At 43.0% G+C, this 27,088-nt stretch overlaps 1 protein-coding gene across 1 annotated transcript in view; it reads right to left on the bottom strand.

The window, feature by feature from the left end:
- The window catches only part of FRMPD1 (FERM and PDZ domain containing 1), a 1,007,848-nt gene that overhangs the window by 270,757 nt on the left and 710,003 nt on the right, over positions 1 to 27,088 (bottom strand). The window contains exon 8 of the mRNA XM_069205792.1: positions 6,732 to 6,857. Coding sequence (XP_069061893.1) covers positions 6,732 to 6,857 — 126 coding nt within the window. The remainder of the gene's footprint in view (positions 1 to 6,731; positions 6,858 to 27,088) is intronic.

Genomic DNA, 27,088 nt, shown 5'->3' with positions numbered 1-27,088 from the left:
CTTTTACGTTCATATGCATTTTAGCTCAAGCTTTTTTACACGAGGATGCAATTGCTTCAATAAATGCACTGAAATCCAGTTTGCATCTCGTGTCCTACCTTGGCATGTGTGAGTCACTGAGTAACTCAATGAAAGGGGCATATTGTTTCCACAACTTCCTTGAGGAGTCAGAGTGTCAGGTTTAGGTTGCCACAAATCATCTTCTCCTTCCCAGGGTTTGGTGAGGCACTGCAGGCTAGCCAGGAGTTAGGCTGCCAGTTTCCAAAGTGGTTTGGAGTTGACTCAGTCTTCAACACCCTTGAACTCATTTACGCGGCCCTAGCAGCACACTGCGACACCGGAGCAAAAGTTTGTTTTGACGCTCCAATGGCTCAGTTTGCCAGCCCATATTTACAAGGCCACACAAAGCCACCTTCTGTGGCTTTTCATGACCTTCTAATAATGGACCTCTTTCACACATAACACTGAATGAAAAGGGCGTTCCATGGGTGCTGCTTGGGGTGTTCCTATGCAACACCCTTGGAACCTGAAGGAATCTGACGTATTCCCAGATTTACAAGTCTGGGAATGCATCAGATTCCTACGCCACCTCAGGGATGGCATAAGAGTGATGCAACAGGGAGAAATATCTTTATTTCTCCATTTTTTTCCTCTTTCTATGTGTGCTTCAGAATGAAGAGGAAAACACCTTTCCGCACAATGCAAAACGCTTGCACCATGGTGCAATGGTGCCTGTGTTGGTGCTAGGCAGCAATTTGTGCACCAGCACAGGGGGAGAGGACAGAAATGCACCATATCTTGTAGATACGGGACATTTTTGCTCTTACCTGGTGGTGCAAGGTGGCTCAGAAAGGCACTTGCTTTGCCAGTCTGAGCCACGGGACTCGTAAATGAGGCTCTCAGTAGTGCTGTCGCCGTCAACATGCAGTCTTATTAGAATAATAGGAACCATACAACAGTCCTTCAGTACCGGCCGACATTTTGGATGTATGTGCAGTTCTGATAGGAAATTTCAGTCTGCTTCTGCCTTTGTTTGTCAACATGGCAGTACGATAACATTCTTGCAAATATGATTTCTTGAGATGTAGGCACATATTGGTTACTATAACTGCACAGTTGGAATATTTTTTTTGTTTACTCTAGTTTATATTCTGTAACCCATTGTTGTAGCGTCATGAGCCTATTCTCCTCAGCATTTTTCTGCTTCTTTTGGATCACACTTAGGGGGTCATTCCGACCCCGGCGGGCAGCGGGCGCCGCCCGCCGGGCGGAGACCGCCAAAAGACCGTACCGCGGTCAAATGACCGCAGCGGTCATTCAGACTTTCCCACTGGGCGGGCGGGCGACCGCCAAAAGGCCGCCCGCCCGCCCAGCGGGAAAGCCCCAGCAACGATGAAGCCGGCTCCGAATGGAGCCGGCGGAGTTGCTGGTGTGCGACGGGTGCAGTGGCACCCGTCGCGATTTTCAGTGTCTGCTTTGCAGACACTGAAAATCTTAATGGGGCCCCCAGGGGCCCCACGACACCCGTTCCCGCCAGCCTCTTCCTGGCGGTGTAAACCGCCAGGAACAGGCTGGCGGGAAGGGAGTCGGAATCCCCATGGCGGCGCTGCTTGCAGCGCCGCCGTGGAGGATTCCCTGGGGCAGGGGAAAACCGGCGGGAAACCGCCGGTTTCCCTTTTCTGACCGCGGCTTTACCGCCGCGGTCAGAATTGCCCTAGAAGCACCGCCAGCCTGTTGGCGGTGCTTCCTCCGTCCCCGGCCCTGACGGTCCATGACCGCCAGCGTCGGAATGACCCCCTTATTGTTTTCAGTGTTGATATGCTAATATGATGTCTGTTGCTCTGTGCTGCTCTTTTTTGAGAGAAATTCTGCTGATCTTATTTACAGGCATTAGTGTCTTTGCGTACCCCTTTGGATACATCTATATTTTGATACTGTATGGGCAAGCTAAGAAAACTTAAATTAACTGGAAATTATACTAAATCGTTCCACAAGCTTTTTTAGACGAGACTTCAGAGTCTCACAGGGTCTTATTGAAAATGGATGCTCTTTAACAGTCTATTGCTGAAACATCATCCATGGTCATTCCTAACTCGGGACTTAAACTTCCCACTAATGTTAATAGGAAACCAAACTAAGACCCACTATCAACTACTAAAACCCCAACTGTCTCTTCCATGGACCACCTTCAATCGCTTGATGATAAATGGTCACATATGGAAAAAAAACAGTAACAGAGGTTGAACAATGCATTAGTGATATTCAAGAGGCTACCATCAAAATTGATTCTATGCAAAAGCAAATCACTCTTCTGAAAAGACAATCTAAAGATTTGTAAAACAGGAACAAGAGGAATAACTTGACGATCCACGGTCTACATTAAGGCATTGAACTCCCAGATCCTGTGGGCTTTTCTCGTTCTTTTTTTATCTAATGTACTTGGTCTAGAAGGAGTTTCATTTAATCTACAAAGAGCACATCGACTAGGTCATATGTCCAAATTTGCTATTTCTCAGAAACTTAGAGGTGTAATGCTGCTATTTTTTTAATTTACTGACTTCCTTAAAGTTCTTTCTAATGTTACATCCAAGAAAATGTTGTTTGGTCTCGCAATACTCTTTTCTTTTCACAGGTTGTATCCAGGATCACATAAGAGCATCATAAGACGTTTTTGGACATGAGATGAGCACCCAGAGTTGTAGATGCATGTTTTAGTCTCATGCATCCATGTTTGTTCAAAGTAGCGTATAAAAATAAGACCACAACTTATGAGAATCTGGCTCAATTGCAAAAGTTCTTAGATGACTGCTAAGGAGAAGCAATCAACACAGCGAGATCTCACCTCTTTTAGTTTGTAATTGCCTCCTTCATGCTACTCCTGATTTCCTGTTCTGCAGACTTATGATCTATTATGTCATGGTATATTTTGACATTTGATCTCTAGTCCATATATTTTCCTTCCACGTTTATTCAGATTAATCTCCCTAATATGTCATATTTATTTTTCTTCCTGGGCGGTGTTGCTCCTGTTTCATTTGGAGTGAGTTTGTGTCATCTATGTTTGTTCTGTGGCTTCAACATCCCATTTCCTTGAGTTTATCATAGGTATGTGTCATTCATCTTTTTGGATAATATCCTTAGTCTTGTTTAGTTAATTTTTCCTCCTTACTATGGGCCTAATTACAAAGCAGGTGGTCTTGAGACCACATCCTAGCAGTGGCGGTCAGGACTGCTGCTGCTGTGGTGGTCCGACCGCCACATTACGATCCTAGCGGTCAGGATGTGCAGACAGTGAGCATTATTGCGAGGGTGCTGGTGCACAGTGCATTGGCAGCATTGCCGCAGGCTTGATTACTGGCTACCTCCCTTTGGGGAGGTAGCCAGCATGGCGCCAATCTCCCCACTGGAGGTTGGGCGGACGGGATAACCAGTCTGCCGAACTACTGTAGTAATGAGGTCCTAAATCGTTTCTTCCTTTTCTTTAATATTTTTCATTTTTGGTATTGTATTTTCCGTTTTTCTTGATCATAGTTGTTTGTTTCTGCAGTTTGTTACAATGCTAATAATATTGTTCAGCTTTTTCATGCATATTTTCTATTTGTGATCTTGGGAGGTTTTTAAATATCACATATTTCAAGTGTTTAATGTTTAATGTAGTTTCTAGGAATGTCAAAGGTCTTGGTACCTATATTAAACGACAATGAGTGCTTTGACACCTACCTAGGTTTAAACCTCAGGTTTACCTTGTACGAGAAATACATTTATCCTTAGACAAATCAGCCAAATTTAAGAAAGCTCTGGGGGGGGTCATATTTTCTCCTCCCTCGGTCATAATAGAAAAAATGGTGCTACTATTCTCTGTGCTAAACGTTTCCGTTTCCATTACATCCTAAGAAGCAGATGATTTTGGCAGGTGGATAATTGCCAAATAGATTATTAACCAGAAACCTATTACTCTCATTAATGTTTATGGTCCTACACAATCATATAATGATTTTGGCACAGGTTCATTCAAAAATTGATGACTTACTCCGACAAATATCTGATTTTTGGTAAAGACTGTACTCAAATCCATGTTCCATTTATTGATAGAAACCCTCTCTCTAAATGTATTCCTAATACTGTGCATAAACAATTTTGCAATTCATTCAAACAGCGCTCCTTAATTGATGCTTGCCAATAATGTAATCCACTTACTAAGGAATGTACTTTTTCTCCGAGGCACATCATTCACAATCGAGAATTGATTATTTATTTTTAAGTTCTTCCCTTTCCCAATCTCTCTTTGTGGCAGGAATAGGAACTGTTCTGATTTTGGGTCATGCTCCTGTAATGATTTTTTAGATCTTAATTTTGGTCATAACAAGTTTAACATTGCTCTATTATATGACCCACATTTTATATCACCTTTACTCATGAATTATTACAAATTAATACCTCTGATGACCTCCATTTCCCACCAGTTTGGAATGCCTTTTAGACTGCAAGAGACTGAGGGCCAGATGTACAAAGCCATTTAGCATTTCTTAACGGTCCGAAGCGCTATTTTGGGTTGTTAAGAAATGCTAAATGGGCTTTTCAGATGTACAAAGCCCTTTAGAGAATCACAAATAGGATTGCCTATTTGTGATTCCTATTCACATGTACAAAGCATTTCCTAAATGCAAATTAGGCATTTAGGAAATGCAATTACCATCTACTTCAAGTTGATGGTAACCATGTGCAATTTAAAAAAAAACAACCAGAAATGCTTTTTTAAAGTACAACAGACCACATATGCTCGTAGGGCGGATGTGTGCTCTACATACATACTTGTAACAAATATCATGGGATTCCTTAATCTGCTAGATGGCATCCTTCATTTTTATCCTACTGGGGTCGGCTAGATACCAATAAAAGATGTTTACCCTTTTCGTCTTATTTTTAATATCCATTATACCAATACATTTTCTTGTTACTTTCATGAAACCATTAGGCTCACTTCTACTGAAACAGCAGAAATGCAGAATCTGTCTTTCAAGATTAAAGTTACTCAAGATGGCAGGAGTGAACTTCCCAGACTTTCAGAAATATGGAGCTTCTTTTGTGTTTAAGCAATCTGTTTATTGGTTACCGGTTAAAGGCTTTCCCTTTTTCCTGTTTGGGTTCACTTGGAACTAACCCCTATTCATTTAAGGAATTTTTAAGTTTTTCACAGAAACCTGCTTCACATACATCTCTTCTTATTAAAAATACATGTAGGCTCTTACAGCCAACATATTGCGCTGTTATTTTTACCAAAACAGATCTATTAAATTCCACAATTTGGCATAATTATCATGTTAAACTAAAGGGGAAACGAATTTACTGGTTCACACATAGATCAAAAGGTCTCAATTGGGTTCATCAATTATTTTATAATAATCTTATATTGTCATTTGCACATCTACAAGTTTCACGCCCACTGTGTTCTTATTTTAATGAAAAATATCAGATCTTATATTCGGTTATAATAAAGGCTTTTTCTTCATTGCCTGACCTCTCGCATCAGCTCACAATGAATAACATGATTACTGCACTTTTACCTTTTAGTGCTAAAGCCTCCCGTGCATACGTGTTGCTCCATATAAATATTCCTCCATGCATGAAATCGAAAAGTTAATTAGATTGGGAAATGTATTTGAAGGTTTTATGGTCGGTAAACTTATGAAATAAGTTATGGTTTAAAATTCATAAATCATCTAGTACTGCCAGTGCTACACAAACCTTATATTGTATCCATAATACCATGCTGTGCACTCCTACTGCTCTCCTCAAATTTGATACCCATTTTGAAGCGAAATGTTGGCCATGCAGTCATCATAATGCTGACCTTAAGCGTATGCTTTTTCTATGTCCAGTTAATGACACTTTTTGACATAAGATTTTCAACCTATTTCATTAGTTAATGTTGACCATAATTTTTTTCTAACTAACATTACTTTTAATATTTGTCATATCTTTTTAGCTGATGTTTGGTCTTCCTGTTCTCTTGATACTCATTTGATAGATTTGTTGATAGCTCTTGCTCTTCAGCAAATTACAGAACATTGGAAAAATGCTTCACATGTCTTCTTTATAGCTTGGTGGTATAGTGTTTGTTATAATTATTGTCTTGAAAATGCTGTGTATGTCATCACACTCCTTAACTATTTCATGGCATATTTTATGGTCTCAAATTGTGTTGTATCTAAACCCGATCCCATTATGCCTAAGTATTACATGTTTGAAATCTGCTGAGGTATGCAAGCCACCATGTTCCATTTTCGTAAAATTTTATACCTTTGTATTCTCATTTTGTACTGCTTGTTCACCAAGATCACAATTTCTGTTCTTCTCTGTTTATGCTTAAGATTGTGGCTTAAGAAGAGATTCTGATTCTACTCTCATTATTTTCTTTACTTGACTGTTGTTTTCTCTCCACTAACCTCCTTTTCCTTTTCTCTTTAACGCTATTATGAAATATGATTGCTTCAGTCGTGTTTATTGTATTCTACATATTCTGTTATATATATATATATATATATATATATATATATATATATGGGAATATTATTTATATATTCCTTCCTTTTGTTTTATTGTTATTTCTTTTCTTAATAAACTATTGTTCAAACTTAAAAAAAATCACTAAGCAATTGTGCATTCGTGGACGACCCTGCCTTTTAGTAAACAGTCTGCAGAATGTTTTACCTCTTTTCTTGTTTGCTTACCTGCTCAATGAGCTCCTCTTCATGCAAAAGGTATAGTTTGGCGATGTTGTACTGCTCTTCCAGTGCCAAGGCAAAGTGTTCTATGCTGTTGATGGACAGCTTCTCCTTCAGTGTCAAAATAATATCCTTTAAATGAACACAGAAAACTATATCATTTATTTGTATGAAGAGAGAGAAAGAAGCTAACCATCTACTGAAAGGAACCCCTCATTACTACAGTCTAACCCTTGACACATAATTCATAACTGTCTAAAACTGGCTGTGGGAATACTGTCCAGGAACCCATATACTACCACTCTAAACAAACAAGCACAACAGAACTATATAGCAGTGCTTTTCAGACAACCTAACCTGAAGGAATTACTTTATAACAAACCAGAACAAGGTAAAGACAGCGCCAAAACTGCAATGGGGGTTGTGCGTCAAAGTATGGTGCAAATCAGGTTAGCGTAAAAAATAGTGACTCTAACCTGACGTGTCATTTTCTGACGCACAACCACGACGCACATTGAGCACAGTGCCATGTAGGGGGGGCTATGCCACTTAAAAAAAAAATGAAAATACTTACCTGGAGTTACCGTAGATGGGTCCCCCGATCCATGGGTGTCTTCCAGGGGTGGGTGAAGTTGGCAGGGGGTGTCCCTGGCTGCAGGGAAGGGCACCTGTGGACAGCTTTCATGGTCCCCTACTGCCTGCCCTGACCCATGCATTAAAAAATGGCGCTAAACAGGCTTAGCGCCATTTTTTAAGGCCCTCCTCTTCCTGTGCATCATTTTTGCGCGGGAGGATAAATAAGGCACAAATGCCTTAAAGTCATATTTTGCATGGGAACGCCTACCTTGCATCTCATTGACGCAAGGTAGGTTTGCACGTCCAAAAAATTACGCAAACTCCATTACTTTGACGCTAGACGGGTCTAGCACCAAAGTATAAATATGGGGTTAAGTTTGCACCAGATTTGCGTAAAAATAAAATGATACAAGTCCAGCACAGAGTATAAATATGCCTCTAAGACTCATAAATGTGTTGATATAATAAAATTACTTCTTGAATCAGTAGATTTAGTATCGTTAAAAAATGCTGTGCTTCTTTCAATCTATCCCACCATGGGCTTTTCCGTGCTGCTACACAATTGTTGTGGTTCCAAATTGGGTCAAGACCTGTCTAAGTCAGGACATACACCGGGCATGTTTTTCTCTGTTCTGCAACAGTATGAGGACCTCTCATCAGCTGAAGAAGTTGTGGGAATTCCAGTGGGGCACTTTGGGCACTTTTACAACCTCTCAGGATACGGAGTGGTAAAGGAGCTATTCCTCCCTTAACTGGCAACAAGTGAAAGGGGTTGAACCCACAGTGCTGCTTTGAAGTAGTAACTTCTGTTCTGCTGTCTCCTATTGTTCCATGCTTCCCTATCCCCTCATCTGAACTCGTGTGCAGTGCTTAAGTTGAGCAGATGGTTACAGGTGGGGCCCACTGTGGTCATTTTTGGGGACCAGCACTTATTTTTCATCATCAGACATTGATCCAGAGAAAGAGACAGAAAATCACAAAAAGGGAGAGTGAAAGATGAAGAGAAAGAGGGAAAACAGTGACAAAGGGAGAAAGTGGGGATGAAAACGAACTTTCAAAAGTGAGATAAAGAAGTAGAGGGTGTAGGATGGTGGATGGAAGAAGCATGAGGGGGAATCAAGGCTATGCAGTCGATCTTTATAGCACTGACCCCCAGTTTCTGAGGAAAACTGTGGGCCCTGGCACTTACTGTTTTATAAATAAACACTGCTCAATATTTGTTTCAAACAATCCCAGAGGTACAGGGAAACATCAGCACCTAGCAGGCTCCAGCCAGCTCTCCGTGACCTCTGATTTCTTATCATTTCCTCTTCTCTGAATTTCCAGGCACTGGAGTTGGAACCTCCAAAATGGAGGCTGAAGAAGGAAGTGATGTAATGTACGGACTGCTGGGGTGCTGTAATAAAAATCTCTAACACAAAATATTGAACATGTGAGCTCAGGAAACTTAACTATAAAATGTGTACACTTCTTAAACACTGAGCATTTCCCAGCCCATCACTGACTGGGAGGGACAACCACTGCTCAGCCAAACATCGCGCTTTCAGCACTTTTCAGTGTATGATCAAAGGCAGGGAACGAATGACTGAATCACCGCAATGTGCTTAAAATCTCTGGTACACTAATTTCGTCAGAGCCGCAAAGATTCCAGGATGGGCAAAGAAATCATGACTGAGCACTGTAGGGTGACATGGTTCAGGGCGCACCCTTTAGCTTGCTTTTTTTTAGTTGCGTGAACAGAAATATATCAGTTTTAAAGGCGTAGCTGCCATTGGTGCTGCCGGCGCAGTGGCACTGGGCTCAGGGCCCTAAGGGGCTCATTGAACCCTGACAATTGCTAAAGTTTACTATCCCACCAGCAGTCAAAGGGGTCATTTTCTCTGCTTGCTCCAGGGCCCTTGGCATTCTTGCTAAACTACCCGTCAGTTTGCGATCAACCAAGCATGCATGCTAACTTGGTGTACTCACCTGCGCACAGGAACTCAGCGACATTGGCAAAACTGTGCAACTTGATTGTAGCAATTGAGTGAAAGAGTGTGCGTAGTAATTAGTCCGAAGGGTGATATTTGGATCGGTTGTCCTGAAGCTGGGATGGAGAAACACAGAAGGAAGTGCAGAGATGAACCAGAAAGGAGAGGTGCAGTGTGAGCTTCAAAAAGAAGTAAAAATAGGCAGAGCAGTGACAAAAATGTAAAAGAAGGATTCAGGAGAGAAGAAAAAGTTTAGCACTGAAATATGAGTGTGAAGCTACAAGTCTCAGAGTATAAAGTGCCTTCTCACAAACATTCTGGACTGTCTGAAGGTGGCACAAGAGGTATGCAGCAACTTGGCAAGTAAGCTACCGGCATGTACATAGGAAGATGAAGCAGCAAGTGAAAAACGTCCAGGAGAGAGATGGAAAATAGAGTGAGTGCTGCCCACCAAAGGTAGCGATGAGAAGAGGAAAGTGCCACGGTGACCAAATGTGCCCCGGGGAAGAAGGAGGCTGACGGAGGAAGGCAACACCAGAGGCAAGCAAAAAGAAGACAGAGCTGAGTCCATACAGGAACTAGGTGGAATGCAGGAGAGGAAAGGAATATCAGTGTATCTATCTGCAGGAGGTAGGCATTATCAAACAGGGAATATGCAGGGAGCCCAGGCATGGTGGAGGAATGCAGGCAGTGCCTAATTTGAGCCGGTGGTTTCCGATGCGGTGCGCCGGCACTTATTTTTTAGGGTGGGCACTTATTTTACTGGCTCAAGCATATACTGCGAGCAAAAGACAGGTATTGGAAAGACGGAGGAAGAGGAAAGCGAAAACTCGTCCGGAGAAAGCAGAAATCTGCAAGAGTGAGTTGAAGGGATTAAAGAGTTTCCGAGATGGCTGGATTACGCTGCCTCGGTATTCCGTGCTCGCACATTTAATTGGAACGGCCGCGTATTTTAGAGGATAGCTCTGAGCACCGGTATGTTTTAATTTACAAATTAGGCACTGAATGCAGGAAATAAAGAGAAGAAGCTGCAAACTTGGGTTTACAGCAGCAGACTACGAGTAGAATGGAGCACAAACACTGTATGAGAGGGAGGAGGAGGACTGAGAGACAAACAGTAAGGGTGAAAGAAGCATGACAGTTAAAAGGTAGAATAATATGAAGAAGGAGAAGAAAAGGGAGGAACATGTATGAGAGACAAGAAGTAAAATTAAAGGAAGAAAGATGGAGAAAAGGAAGTGGGGGAAGAGGTAAATAGTAAAGGTGTACCTGCACTGTAGAAAAAGAAAGACGACGGCAAAGAAGGACTGCAGGAGGGTGGACGGAATCTGAGCAAGCTGCAAGGAGTAACAAAAAACAAGGTGCTCTCTCCCTCCCCAACCCCTCCCCCCCCCCCGCAAAACCTGCAGAAAGGAGGATAGGTGCTAGAGCACAATAATGCTTTTCATTGTAAGGGACCTGCAGGCACAATGACATTGGAGGCCGAAAATTAATTTAAAAATATCATAAACTGTTGAAACATGACACAATGAACTGACTACCTACACATTTGTTCCCCGATGTAATCTGAAAGGTTGCTATTTATATGACACTGGCAATGGCACACGTTTCACATTTGCTCTTTATCAGTCAGTGGGATTTGTGGCTACAATTCACTATGAAACTATGTCTGAGTAGTTGGATACATCTCTTGTGGCAAGGGGCAAAGTTCTCTCCACGTGTTTCTAGAATGAATGTTTTCTGACAGGTAGAACATATGGTTGTTTCAAAACGTGCTTTCTCAATTTATTGTTTTTTGGTAACTTCAAAGATTTTTGGTGGAAGAAGCTCCGACCCCCTTTGAAGAGACCTTTGGAGTGAAGGGTATTCTTAATTTACCAATATGCTTGGTGGTGCATTTAAACGTTGACATTTTTAACAAGTTTATTGGAGGGCGGAGAGATCTGTAAAGCCAATTTCTTATACATGTTGCAACCGTCAATACAGTGTAGATTCCACATTGATTTTGCCCACTTCATTCATCTTTTTCCTGTGTCTCTTGATCATACCGCAGAGTGAACGTCATTCATCTTGCGCTGGAGTGGGGTTGTGAGGATCTATCAGCAATCAAACTTTAATACTGAACCACTCTTGGAAAACCATATAAGATATACTATTAATTTAAGGTGTCAGTATCATTTGCATTAATTTTTAGTAATGTACTTTGTAATTTTAAATGTTTACGTTAATTTAATTTACTTTTTAAGTTAGCAATTGATAATGTAGTAGCGGGTTGTTGTGTTTCTAGGGGAGTAGGGTGTAAAGTCACTTAAATTATAATTAATTTAATGTTATTATTAATGAATTATTATATTGTGAATTTGATATTTAATTGATTTATAATTATTCGCATTGTTTAATTGCTTAATCGTTATTTTATATATTCAAGTTTAATTTGTCAAAGGTTTTTGATCTTTAAAAATGTATATTTAAATATTTTAATTTTTATTCTTTATTTTATTGTAGTGGGTTGTTATTTGTTGTTGGGGTATGGGGTGGTAAACATTTGTAATGAATGGGCTGGTAAATATTTGTGATGACCGTTGATTCGAATCAAAATCAAAGTAGAGCAATAATATGTCAGATGTCTTTCCCTGATTCTGAGGGAGAAGACACAAGACACACTGAGAACAAGTTGTGGAGCAGCAGCGAGCGTGCAGTGGGTGGAATGAGTGGTACATGGAGCATGGAGCCGGAACTGCCAGAGTTAGAGAAAGAGCTGATAACTGGAATGGTTGTCAGCATGCCCAAGGCCAAAGGGCAGCCAGACAGCCAAATGGGCAGGCGGTAAGTGCATAGGCACTAGGCCGCAACCCGCAGGTGAGCGAAGGTAGACGGTATTAGGTCAATGAAGCTTGCTCTCACGCAGGGCCTGCCTGGTTCCTCCCTGTTGACTGACCCCATCTACCACTCCACCCTCTCAGCCTCTTCACTTTAACTCATGGCAGCCACCCAGTCCCTACTCTCATGCCATTCTCCCACCCTACTCCCTCTGCCTTGCAACAAAACTGCATTCCACCAATTGTACCTCATACAGGGGATCTCAGAGTCCTAGGTTGTCTACGTCCCCATGCTCCTCGTTAAACCTGCCACACCAAAGGATCTTCACTGCATCAGCCATACCATCTACCACACCTATAGTGATCCGTTCGCCCATAAAGTGGGACATTCTTTCTCTGTTTAGTGTGCTCAAGCTCCTTCCCAGCTATAAATTTTGGACTATACATTGTAATTGAAAGAAGGTGTGACGGCGCTCATATCCAGTCTTCATCATCTTGGCTGCAACTTCATGCAATTTTTAATCCCCCAACCCAAGTTCACCACAGCTCATTTGCAGGAAAGCGGGGTAACCACAGAGGCAAAAACAGGTGGCTGGGGTAGGGAGGGGGGAGTCATTGCTATCTCCTGGGGCATTTATGCAGTTCGTCTCCAAGTAACTAATTAAATGTCAGTCACCCAACCCAGAGGCCCTCTCAAATCACTTGAATCAAGATTTCAAAATCAGACCCTCAGTTTATGTGGTCAAGGAAGACCACTACCCAAGTGCCCTGAGAAACCTCAGATGCCCACTTCGTCTAAGAAACACTACTTCTTTAAACCCAACAAATTCAATAAACGGGACTCAGGTCACCCCCCTTTAAAGCACAGGGCGACAATCCTCAAGTCACACATGGCATAAACAAAGAAGCCATCTTCCCTAACACAGAGGCTCTTTCAATCACACCCCTGACGCTCCATCATGCGGGATGTAACAGTGTAATTATTGAATTTTCCTCAACCCTGGATCCAGTGGATTTGTACCAGTATTGATACTTGTTCCTGCAACCTCCAGAACCAACAACTTTAACTCAAGTGCCTACCTACCCCCTAATAATTGAGCCGGTAGTGCAGATCGATTATCACAACAAGGATGAAATGTTGATGGACTCAGTTGACAAATCCACGGCAATCTGCAAGTCTCCTCCTGCAAAGCTGAGTTCCTCACCAAGGATCGACAAATCCAATCAGCACACAAACTCAAAATGTTTCCAACTGAATGAAGAGGACGTAAAGTTATTAGAGAGATAGCGATTATGTCAATTAATTCTCCTTTGTTAGCAGCTACCAAAATGCTAGCATAGCAGTCCATCAAACAGGAGCTCCAGATTGACCTTATGCAATCACTGGCAAACCTACTAATTGACATAGACTCAAAGATTGACAGACTAGAGTCAAATCTGTAATAATACCATCAATTTAAGAAGACAAAGAGTTGTGCATGCATGCCCATCATTGACAAACACTGCACTCTCCCGGAATTCTTGTCCCTACTGGTGATTAGCCTGATTAAAATGAATCAGTCAACTAAAGACCACAGTGTCAAGGAGCAGCTTAACAAGAAAAACTCACAAGTAGACGGGGTTCTGCTGGCCCTACCCAACCTGGTAATTACCTTCTTCTTGGAAAATATGTCACTATCTGTTCAGAGAGAGAAGACCTCACAGACACAAGACTGACAACTCAGGGTCAAAATGATAGCCAGCCAGAAACACCACTTGATAAGCTTGGGAGCTCAAATGGGGTGCCGAGCCTACCAGCTGCCTCTGAGAAAGTACTAACCAGAAGAGAAAAGAGAGGTTAAAGAAGAACAAGAAACACTCAACTAGACTGATGGGCTAGAACATGACCCCAAAGGTAAACATAAGGAGCACCATTAATGAATCTGAACTCTTCCCAGTATTCCGTGAGTAGCAGCTGGCAAAAAAATGTTGCAATATTACGATAAGGAGCAACGGTTACTGCTAGTCAGCAAGATCTCAAGGATGCAAAGAAACAAACACTCCTGACAAGGTTGAAGGAACAAACTAACGTGCCACTTCACAATGTTATTTCAACACGAAAGCCTCCAGTGAAATTGATGTCCAAGCGTCCTGCGCCAGGAATAGCATATCCCCACTTTCAGCTGCCCCAAATGAGCAAGAATCCTGATCACCCCTAAGAAATCCAACTGTTAAAAGCCTTCCAACAAAGGAATTAGAAATTCAGGAAAAAACATCTAAAAGACCCCAGAAAAATGCAGGCACAGTAGACAATTTACCTTCATCACCTATCAGTACCGAAGCGTAACTCCTGAAACGCACAGTTTCCGAGTGACCTGCAGGACTTGTTCAATAAAAAGCCCGACCCAGAAGTAGACATTGCCCTTCCACCAGGGCCTACAATCAGCAACGACCCAACTGTCGCTCTTGAAATGAACCATACACAGCAATCCCAGTTCCCCAAGTTAGAACAGGGGCGGCCTTTCAGCCGGAAGTAGCAGGGATGTCCACCACCCCTCACTTAAAATTATATTTGCCTTGCAGTTGAAATTGAAGGGCAACAACAATAAACTAAACAGGGCCAACATCACCAGGTTACTGCAACATGTTTGTTATTTAAGGCACATAAAATCTGAAGACATAACCGGGGAACAATTTGAATCATTGCTCCACCTTTCCAGCCTAGAATCAACCATAGTAACCTGGGGCTCAGATGGCATTGCAGCCAGTATCCTCAGCGAAAAGTCAATATTTGCGCAGTTGGGCATTGAATTAAAACAATAGCACCCGAGAAGTACCCATATGTCCTGCTCCCCATAAAAGCCTGTCCTATCAGAAAATCACCAGCTTCTAGTATTCTGAAAGAAGTGTGTAACACAACAAACCTGACACCTCACAATGCCTCTTAGATTTCCATTAGGCTTGACAGTAGCCAAAAAGGCATGCATACAATTGCATTGAAACATCCCCCATGCATGGCGACTAGGGTTGGATTGCTTCCGCATTGGCCACCTAAACAACAGGCTATTCCTAGCCTGTGCCACAATGCCAAAAGTGACACATGGCAACATAAGTGCATGCTCACTTGAAAATCCTGGAATGTCACTGGCTTAAAGGGCATCCCCAGCCAACAAGAATCACTCAACTTTTCAAAACCCCAAGATGTATTACAGGAAACATGGGCTCTAGTGCAGATTCAGTTAGCAGGGTGCCACAAGATTCAATAACCAGCCACCAAAGTGAAATGCTTTGGTAGACCCTCCAGAGGACTGTCTATTTACATTTTGATAGATATAAAGGTTGCAACAACTGTACTCAGCAAAGGGTGTTTCATGCTTTAATCAATCACACTTGGCGGATCTCATCTACATCAATGCTTGAGAGCTCTTCTGCTGATTAATGTTTATTTAAATTTGCATAGGTCTGCCAAGAAATTCAAAATACTAGACTTTATAGAGGCTCTTGAGGACGACTTAAGCAAATTTCCAACTTACGCAGTAATGCTAACAGGGAACTTCAAAATACCCAACATGGATATTCAATTAACGAATACTTGATAGACTGTCTAATAGTACATCATTTGACCCTCTACAGCCTGAGGGGCCTCCTCTCAACCCACTATATACTTTTATGGATATCTTGACCATTGAATCCAGGTTTGTGAACAAGTCTGTATTCAAGTCCCTGAAAACCTTCTCGATAATTTCTGGCTCTGAAAGCGACCATCTACTTCTTAAAACAGTTCTAAAACTTCATCACTTTAGAGCTGCCCAGCTTAAGTTACTGTGGCTTCCAACAGGGGAAGAAACAAACACATTAGTAAGGAGACTCAGATGGGCAAGGCTCCTGTAGCCGGGTTCAAAAAGTGAAATCAATCCTTTGACTTTCACCTTTCCCTCTTGGACTTTCATGCATGTAGCCAGCTGCACTTAAACTGGGGAATCTTAACTGACACTCTTTATTGTGACGAAAGTCGAAATGAAACTCCATCGGCTAACAGACAGAGGACTATTAAAACCACATGCTACACTCCTGAACTAAGGCAAAGCAAGTTGGTTTTAAGGGTGGCCACCAAAAAGTATAGAAAAGAAAAGTCTAATATAGTAAAAGCACATTCCTATTGCAATGCAAAAAGGCCTATCAATCACTTCTGTGGTCCACTAAGCAAGGTTACATTGCATCTCAGTGGATACACATACACTCCTTACTTGGCTGTAACAACCAGGCCCAATTCTGGAACTATATTAACATCCTAAACAATGCACCCTGCCACAGAGGAAATAGAGTTCCACCAGATAAGTGGATTAATTATGTATGTGGGTGCTACACTGATGCAGCCATAACCAACACCGTATACAGGTTGTATGTTGGAACAACAAAGGCATTTGCTAAGCTTGCCTTAACAACTTGTCCTGAACCGCAACTGCATTTCTACAATGCATTCCTTTACAAGTCTAACATCAGTCCAACAACGTTTTCCCTAAGGCAAGTCATTATAATGACTTGGGTGGCTAAGGAATGCACTGTAAAGACGCAGTCGTGGTTCAGGAATTGTTTTAAAGGCACAGCGTGGTTTTGAGCCGCATTGTTAAGGCTGTTTCCTCCGTATACAACGTCCAACATGTCGAGCTCAATAGCAGTACAGTATAGATCACCTAAAAGGTTGTTCTAAGAACAAATAAGTAATTCAGAGAAAATAGGGGGCCCTGGCTCAATGGCCTTCCGGGCGCTCTGTTTGAAGCTGATCCAAAACTTTGGGCACATCTTCTTCATACATCCCTATACAAGGAAAGCTTTGCCAAAGTGCAGGTCTTTCAGTCCCGGAGAGGACCTATTGTACATCCCATTTACATAAAGGGCAATAGAGGTGGTCCTGCAAACTACGGTCTAATAGCCTTATTGGACATTGAGGCCACAGGATACACCAAAATGTTATTGCACGAACCAAGGGAGTAGAACCCTGATCCCGTTCTATCAAACAGGTTTCCGAAAAAACTCATTAACTACTGACAACATTTTTGCACTTGCCTACCTTGCCCACATTTTGCTTCAATGTTTCAGACCTCCACTGTTTGTATGCTTTGTCCACTACTATGCAGCTTTTGATAGGGTAGATCGGAACAAGTTCTGGGGAAAGTTTGCATACTGGGGCATACCCAATCCTTTTATAAAGCTATTATCTCTGTTTACTCAAAAACCTGGGTTTTAATCAAGTTAGGGGCAGAAAACGCAGCAATGTTCCAAATAACAACAAACCAAGGGGCAGATTTATGGAAAGTGGCACTGCACTGAGTGCAGTGCCACTTTCCCTGCGCCCCTTAGCACCCCCCTACTGAAACCATGTGTGCGCCATATTTAAGATGTGGCGCACCAAAGCGCAGAGTGGGGGCAATAGTGTAATTTTTTATGATGCTATTGATGTACTCTGCAGGAGTAGCGCCAAAATATTACAGGCCAAATACAGGCGTTTAAAGTGCCGTGAAAAATGGCGCAAGGAAATCTCATGGATTTCCTTATGCCATTTTTCCAGCTCCCCTAACAGGGGAATGCCCCCTTTGCATACATTATGCCTGGCGCAGGCATAATGTAGCGCAAAGGGTGACAGAGTGGTGCAATGCATGCATTGTGCCACCCTGTAAATAAGGCGTGGGGATTTTGGCCTCGTTCGGCCACATTAACGTCAAAATAAATGACGTTAATGTTGCGCAAGGTGGCGCTCGAGGCCTATACATATGCCCTCAAGGCCTTAAACAAGGGTGCGTACTAGCCCCAATGATATTTAATTTATATTCTGCTGATTTGGCTGCTCACTTACAAAGGCAAACATAATACCCCCAAGGATATGACCTTTTAGCCTGCCTATCATCTAACATGTTGATGATCTCTTTATCCTGGACCACAACAGAAATGGCAAGCTTTGCACCCTGAAAAAAGTAAGGCCCAGATTTATACTTTTTGAAGCAAAACTAAGCAAACGCAGTTGTGCGTCAAAAAGTATAGCTCCGGCTTCCACCATTCCAGGACGCCAGCTGGGCGCCAAAGTAATGGAATGGCGCAATCCAGCGCAAAGGGTGGGCTAACGTCAAGGAAAATTATGTTAGCCAGGTGGGGGTGGTGGTATGGGAGAAGGGGGTTTTAAACTTAAAAATGACGTTAGGCTGGTTTGAGTAAAAAATAAATGACTCTAACCAGCCTATTGTCATTTCTTGACGCAAAACCTACCATACCACATGAATCCAGTCTTATAAAAGACAGGAGTCATGCCCACCACCCTAATGGCCAGCACAGGGGGCACAATGTCCCCTGGGCATAGCCATTGCACCCAGTACAATGTAGGGGGCCCCATTTCAGTGGCACTTAAAATAATGTAAAAAATCTCACCTCTACTTACCTGGGATGGGGTCCCCCATCCTCCGGCGTTCCTCTGGTGTGGATGGGGGTGCCCTGGGGCCTGCAAAGGGCACCTTTGGACTTACTCCATTGTGTTCCACCATGAAAATGGGCCCAAAGGTCCTCTAACGCCTGCCCTGACCCAGGGATTAAATAATGGTGCTAAGCAAGCTTACTGCCATTATTTAGGCCCCCCTCCCTTCCATGCACCATTTTTGCACAGGAGGATAATGTAGGCGCTAGGGACTTAGAGTCTTTTTTTGGATGGGAATGCCCACCTTGCATCTCATTGACGCAAAGTGGGTTCACGCATCCCAAAAAATGTCTTTAACTCCAATATTTTGACGTTAGACTAGTCTAGACTCAAAATATAAATATGGAGTTAGGTTTGCACTGAGTTAGCGTAAAGAAAATGACACTAATTCAGCACAAAGGAAGTATAAACCTGGGCCACAAGTGGTAAATTCTGAAAAGACGAAGGTGATGGTCTTTGGAAAAAAACAAGCACAAAACAACACACAACTGGAGGCTTGGTAATCTTAAAATCGTATCAACCACAACCTATAATTATTTAGGCATCTGATTCCAGAGGGCAGTAAACTAAATCTACACCTGAATCATCTCACAGGTAAAGCCCGGCCTTAATATTCCCGTAATGCAAGCTACACAATCAGCTATACAGTCCATAGGCAGAACCCACAATAAGAACTATGAAAGCAAAATTATTGCAAACAATTTCATACTGGTATCTAGCTTACCCGGGGAAACTGACCCCGGATTTGGACAATTTTTAGTGTAAGGCATATAGAAGAATTTTTATCTGTGAGGTAAACTCGATGATCTCTCTTATGACTTTAGTTCCTTTTACCATTACAGGATCTTGAATGTAAGGCCTCTCTTCTTAAATAGTTTTGTTTTGTTCTTCAAGACAAACCTAGAACCTTTAAAACCTCTCTGAAGGAGATTTAAAAAAATAGACAATCTGTGGGGCCTATAATTAATGACATGCTGCTGTAAATGATCTGAAAGTGAACCCTGAAGCAATGATGACAACTCTAGTTTCAAGAGTCATCCTCCGGGCCACTTAGGTGGGCTTAGACAAAACAGAATCAGTTATCTATGCGTCCTCACTCGCCAAATCGTACTTTGGTAGAATGCAAGCATACCTGAAAGCGGCCCTAAGAAGGGAGAGTAAGGGCCAGATGTAGCAAAGTTTTGCGAGTCGCAAATGGCCCGAATCGCTATTTGCGACTGTGCAAAATCGGAAATAGGATGCAAAAACCCCATTTCCGACTTGCAAAAAGCGATGCGAGCCGTTAGCGACTCGCAAAATGTGCGGCCCCATTTTGCGACCCGCAAATAGCAAGTCGCTATTTGCGAGTCGCAATCCTTATGCAATTGCAACTCGCAAATTGCGACTACTCGCAAAAAGCCCAGTTTGCACTTTCAATTTACCACTAACTCAGAGCAGGTGGTAACCATAACCAAAGTATAAAAGGAGACCCAGAAGGCATCTGGGTTACTCAACATGGCGGAGATATACCTGATAGCAGTGAGGAGCAGAGGAGGAGGAGGAGGGGCCACAGACAGGAGAAGATATATAGAACAAGGCAGACTCTTTTTCAGCAAACTGAGGAAGAGATCTATGACAAATACCGCCTTAGCAGCGCAGCCATACTAGAATTAATTGATTTACTAAAACCTCAGCTAGAACACCAGACTCTGCGCGGCTGCGCCATCCCTACGCATGTGCAAGTGCTATGCTCACTGCACCTCTTGGCCTCAGGGAGCTATCAGGGGGTCATTGCTGTGGCAGGTGGGGTATCCCAAAGTGCAGTGTCAAGGTTCCTCAGGGCCTTCCTAGATGCCTTAGTCACACACATGTCTCACTTCATATACCTACCAAGGAATGAGGCAGAAATTAACAGCACCAAGCTGGACTTTTACCGGATTGCCAATTTTCCCCATGTCATAGGATGTGTTGATGGGACACATATTCAAATATGCCCCCCTGCAAACCTGGAACATCTTTTCCGCAACAGAAAGTGTACCCACTCACTGAATATACAGGTTGTTTGTGACGCCCATTATGTCATCACTGACATTGTAGCTAAGTATCCAGGCAGTACCCATGACTCCTACATTTTTAGGCACAGTGGGATACACCAACGCCTGGAACGTGGGGAATTTGGAGACGGATACCTCCTAGGTAGAGCTGCCTACACCTTGTAGACATACAGACAGGTCACTGTGCACACCAACCAGGACTTTCTAACAGTGTAATGTTTGTGCCCAACAGGTGACAGTGCATATGCTCTACGGCCATGGATTATGACTCCATTCTTAACACCCAGCAATGAATGTGAGAGGCGATACAACAATGCACATAAGAGGACCAGGAACCTTATCGAACACACTTTTGGATTACTGAAAGCAAGATTCAGATGCCTCCACCGTAGTGGAGGTGCCCTCCAGTATACCCCCATTACAGCATTCAAAATTGTGGTCGCATGCGCCATCCTTCACAATATAGCCACCCGACGTGGGCTACCTCTCACCCTTGCAGACCCAGATCCTGAGGATGAAGAGCAAGAGCAACCACATCGCCATCATGGGGATCGGAGTATAGCTAATCAAGGCAGACTGAGACGGGAACATATCGCAAGCCAATACTTTGGAAGGTACGTGTCAACTCCAGCCATACTCACCTATTGACCAAAAACTCCATTTGTTAAGTGGAACCAAAAAACTATTTAATTCGTGCAGAAATACAACTATTTACAAATATTAACTGTTCATGGTCATCTAAATGCAAACCATGCATGGGGCACATTGATGTCATGTGCCACATCAACAGGGACAGGGTTATGTCTATGTTCTTCGGCGGCCCCTGCCAGCCTGGCTGGTCCCTGGTGCTTCTGCAGTGCTCTGCCTGGTACTGGTACTCCGGAGCACCCTGGTGTCAGTGGCAGAGACACTGCTCACTGTAGAGCCCTCCTCGATGTCCTGGGTGTTTCCCCTGTGCCCCTGGACAGATGCCGTGCCTCCATTAAGTCTATCACGTGTGTGATACAGCCCAGGCCCCTAGCCGCATCTCCAGCAAAATGGCCCATTTCGACCTGGAGGCCAACTGTCCTCCTCGACAGGCCAGTGGTGTTCACAGCCAGTCTGCCGATTGATGTGGCCATCATATCTAGTCTTTGGAGGAGCTGACGGTCCCTGCGCCGCCCACCCTCGGCCTGTGCCAGTAGTCCTGCCGTCAGATCCCTCATGGACAGGGCTAAGTCCCCAGTGTTTGTGGCAATAATGTCAATTCTGGAATTCAGATGCTGCATGCTGGCCTCGTTATTTCTAACAAAGCGGTGCAGCACACCACTAATCCGCCCTAATATGTTATTTTGCAGGCGCTGGCCACGCAGCAGCTGTGCCTCACTGTTGCTGGTAGGTTGACGGCCGGACGCAGCCTGCAGCCCTGATCTCCTGTACCTGCGTCGCCTGCGCAGCGGTGGCTGCCCTGTGTGCTCAACTGGATCACTCCTGCCTGTTGCTGGCGCAGCCTCCTGGAACACAGTTGCAGCAGGTGTGGACATAACAGGGATGGTGTTGGCCGTGCAGGTGGGAGTGCTGGCGGCTCCTGCGCTGTCCTCATGGGGCTGGCTGCTGTGGGTTGTGGTGGTGTCTTGTGGGAGACCTTTGGGACATGGGGAACAGACTGTCAGTGTCTACTATCTGTTGCACACTTCCTAATAAACATTTGCCTATTTACTGCCTACTTGACTACATTTCCCATAATGCATCATTCTGGTGTTTGCTACCCTGAAACGGAGCTATCTTGGTTGAGCATGCCCCTGTGTACATGGTGGGTGGGGGTATGGCATTGATAGGGGTACAGGCATGTCACATGGTACTCATCGGTTGATGTGGTGGGCTCTGAGGTGTCCAGGTCTCCAAATCCAGACACTGCCTCCTGCTCCAGGGTCTCCTCCACCCTTTCTTCCAGGGGTGTGGGTGGTGGTACTGAAGATGGTCCCCCTCCTGTGCCTCTCATCTCCCAGAGCCTTTCAGCCACCCTCTCCTTGGTCCGTGAGCGAAGGTCATACCACCTTTTTTTTATTTCTTCAACACTCCTGTGGCTCACCCCCAGGGAGCTGATTTTTTCCTGGATCTCCTGCCACAGTTGTCTTTTGGTGGCTTCAGGCACATTGAGGGCTGCCTTTCCAAATAATTCATCATAGTGCTGACAGCATTCATCTGTCAGCACCTCCAGCTCCTTCTCTGAGAATTTAAGTTTTCTTTTTCTAGGAGTTCCTTCCATTGCAGCTGCTGTTTCTCCTGTGTGCAGTTCAGCTGTTAAAAAGGGTGTGGTCCTCCCTCCTCCCAGGTGTATTTGTAAACTTCCTGGCTGTGATGTCATCATCATGTGCCAGGAAGTGTTTCCAGAGTGTTCTGGAGTGGTTTCTGGAGTGTTCTGCAGCACCTGCAACCAATTTACAAGCAACTCGCAATTTGCGACACCCACTTGCAAATTGCGAGTTTGTTTTTTGCACGGTCGCAAAAAGCGACCTCGCAAACAGCGGACTCGCTCTCTGCGTTGCGATTCCGGGTGCGAGTCGCTATTTGAACACTGACATTGTACCTGCATTTCCATTAGCGACTCGCAATTTGCGAGTCGCACTTACTCGCAAATTGCGAGTCGCTAAATTTTTGTTTCCTACATCTGGCCCTAGATTACATATTCTGCATGCTCGACCTATGGTTCTTCCAATAAAGGAGTTGAGAGATAATTGTAATCAGCAGCTGCCATAACTAAATGCAGATTCTGTGATTGCATGAAATAATCAATTCTGCACTTACTCCGCAGCTGTCCAGAATGTTTTATTAGCACATCGAACTTTATTGAAACCAATGAATTTTTTAAGTATGGGACACTAACGTGCCAATAAGCCCCAGACCTCTGCTTCAGGATTACCACCCCTATGAACCTAGCCCAGTTTGGTAAGTTTATAAATAAAATATTTACTACAATCAGCTTAAATGTGCAGCCTCAGTTTACAGCAGACAATGGGAATATGTATTAATACTGATCGCCTACAAACTACTTATAGGCTGCATATGGGTTTTAATTTCACTTGTAATTTTATTTCTTATTTTCTCCATGAATTTTATCTGGCTTTTTTACGTTTGTTGTATCAATTTTAGGCAGTGGACTGAAAAAAACAATTAATTTGTAATTGTTTATAATTTATGTAATTGATTAATATTTATTTAAACGGTTTCATTTTTTATTTGTTGGATTTTTTTGTTATATTGTATATTTTAATGTTTTGTGGGTTGTTTGTTTTGTGGGGAGGATAGGGTGGATGGTTAATTAAAGTATAAACAACTTTATTTTAATGATAATTAATTTTAAATGCTAATTAATTATGTAAGTGATCATCAATTGTGCAAATTGTTTTATTCTATAATTATTTTAATAATTCATTTTTTTACACTCTACAGTATATTTCAATGTTTATATTTTTATTACTAATGTCTGTTTTAGTGACAGGTCTTCGGGTTTGCATGGGAATAGAATTGAAAGGTACTGAAATGATAATATATGTTAAATTAAATGTTAATATTGTAACTAATATTTAATTGATAAATTAATAATTATCTATTTTTATTGTTGTAAATGTTATATAATTAATTTGTTTTATGTAATAATTTAGTGTTAAGTGTTTTTATTAATAATGTTTTCGTCTTCCATTTATTTGCTTATTTGTTTTAACAATCACAATTAAAACGTGTCATAAATATAGCAGCAAAAACAGCTCTAGCTAAAATACATATGGCATCAAAAAGTGAGTATTACTTTCTTAAAAATAAGAACACTTTAAGACACATAGGGCCAGATTTACTAAAAAGTGGCACAGTGTGGTGCTCCCGATGCTACTGGATTCTTGTTTCCAGTTCAGGGAAGACCTGACCTGGCAGTTCGGGCTGGACTGTTCACATGGGGATCAGGGTCAAGAATGATTTGCATATGGCGGGTCCAAACTAGAATGGCATGGGCAGCAAAAAAACAATGGATTTAGGCCCAGATCTCTGTACTGGGTGTGAATGTTTGAAATTGTTCAGCATTCCGTCCCTCACTTGTTCTTTTTGCATTTATCACCCTAAGTGGGAAGGGTATGCCCAGACGTGGGTCCCATGCTCCTCATGCCACTGGATTCAAGCTAGCCTGGCTGAGGGCTGAGAAGGGGTGATACCCTGAAACTGATTCCAGAGTGTTTGTTATGAGTCTAGAAAAGACCTGATCTGGCAGTTCGGTCTGTACTGTTCCCACGGGGTACAGGGTCAAGACTGTTTTGCATATGGCTGGGTCCAAACAGAAAGGGCATGGGCACCAAAAAAAATGATTTAGGTCCCGATCTCTGTACTGGGGAGGAAGGTTTGGCATTGTTCAGCATTCATCAGTCACTTGTTCTTTTTGCATTTGTTGTTTTAAGTGAGAAGGGGATGCTCAGACCTGGGTCCTGTGTTCCCCGTTCCCATGGATTCAATCTAGCCTGGCTGAGGAGGAGTGATACTCCGAAACCGGTCCCAGGATGCTTCTTTCCAGCCCAGGACAAACCTGACCTGGAAGTTTGGGCTGGACTGTTTGCATGGGGAACGTAGTCAAACTGATTTGCATATGGCTGGGTCCAAACTGGAATGTTATGGGCAGCAAAATAACAATGGATTTAGGCCCAGATCTCTATATGGGGGGTGAATGCTTGCCGTTGTTCAACATTCTGTTCATCAGTTGTTCTTTTTTCAATTTGTCACCCTAAGTGGGAAGGGTATGCTCAGACGTGGGTCCCGTCCCACTGGATTCAAGTTAGCCTGGCTGAGGAGAAGTGATACTCCAAGACCAGTCCCAGGATGCTTGTTTCTAGTCCAAGGAAGACATGACTTAGTAGTTCAGGCTGGACTGTTCCCTTGGGGAGCAGGGTCAAGACTGATTTGCATATGGCAGGGGGAGCTAAAAAACATTGGATTTAGCTCCAGATCTCTTTACTGGGGGTGAATGTTTGACATTGTTCAGCATTTTGTCCATCACTTGTTGTTTTTGCGTTTGGTGCCAAAATTGGCAGCGCCATGCTGCATCACTTTAGAAATGCAGGGATGCGCCGTATTTGCTAGAATACAGCTCACCCCTCTGTTTCGCCCCTATGCTGGCGCTAAATTGAGCTGCCTAACGCCAACACAGGCATCCTTGCACCATTGTGTAAGGATGTTTGTGTTGAGGGATTTGATTGTTTATGTGCAGTAAGATGTCCCTTCCTGCACATAAACAATAATTTCAAAATGACAATTTGGCAATTCTGTGTGTGCTGCATTGTGCAGCACACCAAGAAGTGCAAAATCACCATTAGTGATTGCCCCTTCCTGCACAAAAACAATACCTAATGGTGATTTGGCACTTCTGTGCCAAAGCGTCATTTTGAAATAATTGTTTATGTGCAGGAAGGGACACCTTTATTTCTGGCATTTTGCTCTTTCTATACATGCTGCAGAATGAGGAATAAAGGTATTCCTCCTCGTTGCGCCTTGCTAACGCCACCCCCGGGGTAGCGTTAAATTTTGATGCTGCCTCAGGTTTACGAAAAATCTGAGGCAGCGTCAATATGCAACAGGTGTTGCTGTGGCACACCCACAGCAACACCCATTGCTCTCCCCTTCCACGCAAAGTGCGGCATGTGAGGGGCCATATTTACAAGGTGGCGTAAGCCCCAAAAAGTGGCTTAATTCCACCTTGTAAATACGGCGCAGGGCATTGCACCACCGGAGCGTCACAAATAGTGACGTTCAGGTGGTGCTAGGGGCTCTTGAATATGCCCCATAATATGAAAACCATAAATAAGCAAATGGAAAAGGATTAAAGATACTGAGCCTAAAAGTTAAGCCTAGTGTTGAAAAGTGTGTCCAGATTTAGGTGAAGAACAATCTCAAGTGTTCAGCGAATTCCTTAATTAAAATTTTCAGTCTAAAAAGCAGGCAGCATATAAACAAATATGATGATCAGAAAGTAATTGTAAATATAATAGAGCATGTTTTGCCTATATCACATTTTTGCCTCTCAGGGGACAATAATAAAAGCCTTGTGCATAGGCTTATAAAATGAACAAAACAAGATCAAATGCAAGGTGTCCTATTTGGAAACAAGGTTACAGTGACATGGCCCCTGGTTGCTTTCTTTATTCTACCCCCCCAAAAACAGCCAGTAAATGGTGAAATATATTGAATCTGAACCAAATTAACAAAAATCTATGATGTTTCGAAGGAACAACTGCTAAGGAGGGTTCTATCAAAAACTTGATTTGCACCAGAGCATATGATCTGGCAGAGGATTTACCCACTTCCACAGACTGTCTCTTGGCACATGCAATGGCCATTGAAGTATGTTTGACCCAAGACCTATTTGACAATTTCATCAGGGCTATGGTATACAGTATACAGTGCTTAATTTATGCTTGTTGTTTCCGATGCAGAGCACCAGCACTTCTTTTTGGGGTCCGGCAGTTATTTTTCTGCCTCAAGAATTTACTGTGAGCAAAAGACAGGT

The sequence above is a fragment of the Pleurodeles waltl genome, chromosome 1_2 (genome assembly GCF_031143425.1).
Source record: "Pleurodeles waltl isolate 20211129_DDA chromosome 1_2, aPleWal1.hap1.20221129, whole genome shotgun sequence".
Classification (NCBI taxonomy): domain Eukaryota; kingdom Metazoa; phylum Chordata; class Amphibia; order Caudata; family Salamandridae; genus Pleurodeles; species Pleurodeles waltl.
Note: the sequence above shows the minus strand (reverse complement) of the source record. Positions and strands in the feature narration are given on the sequence as shown.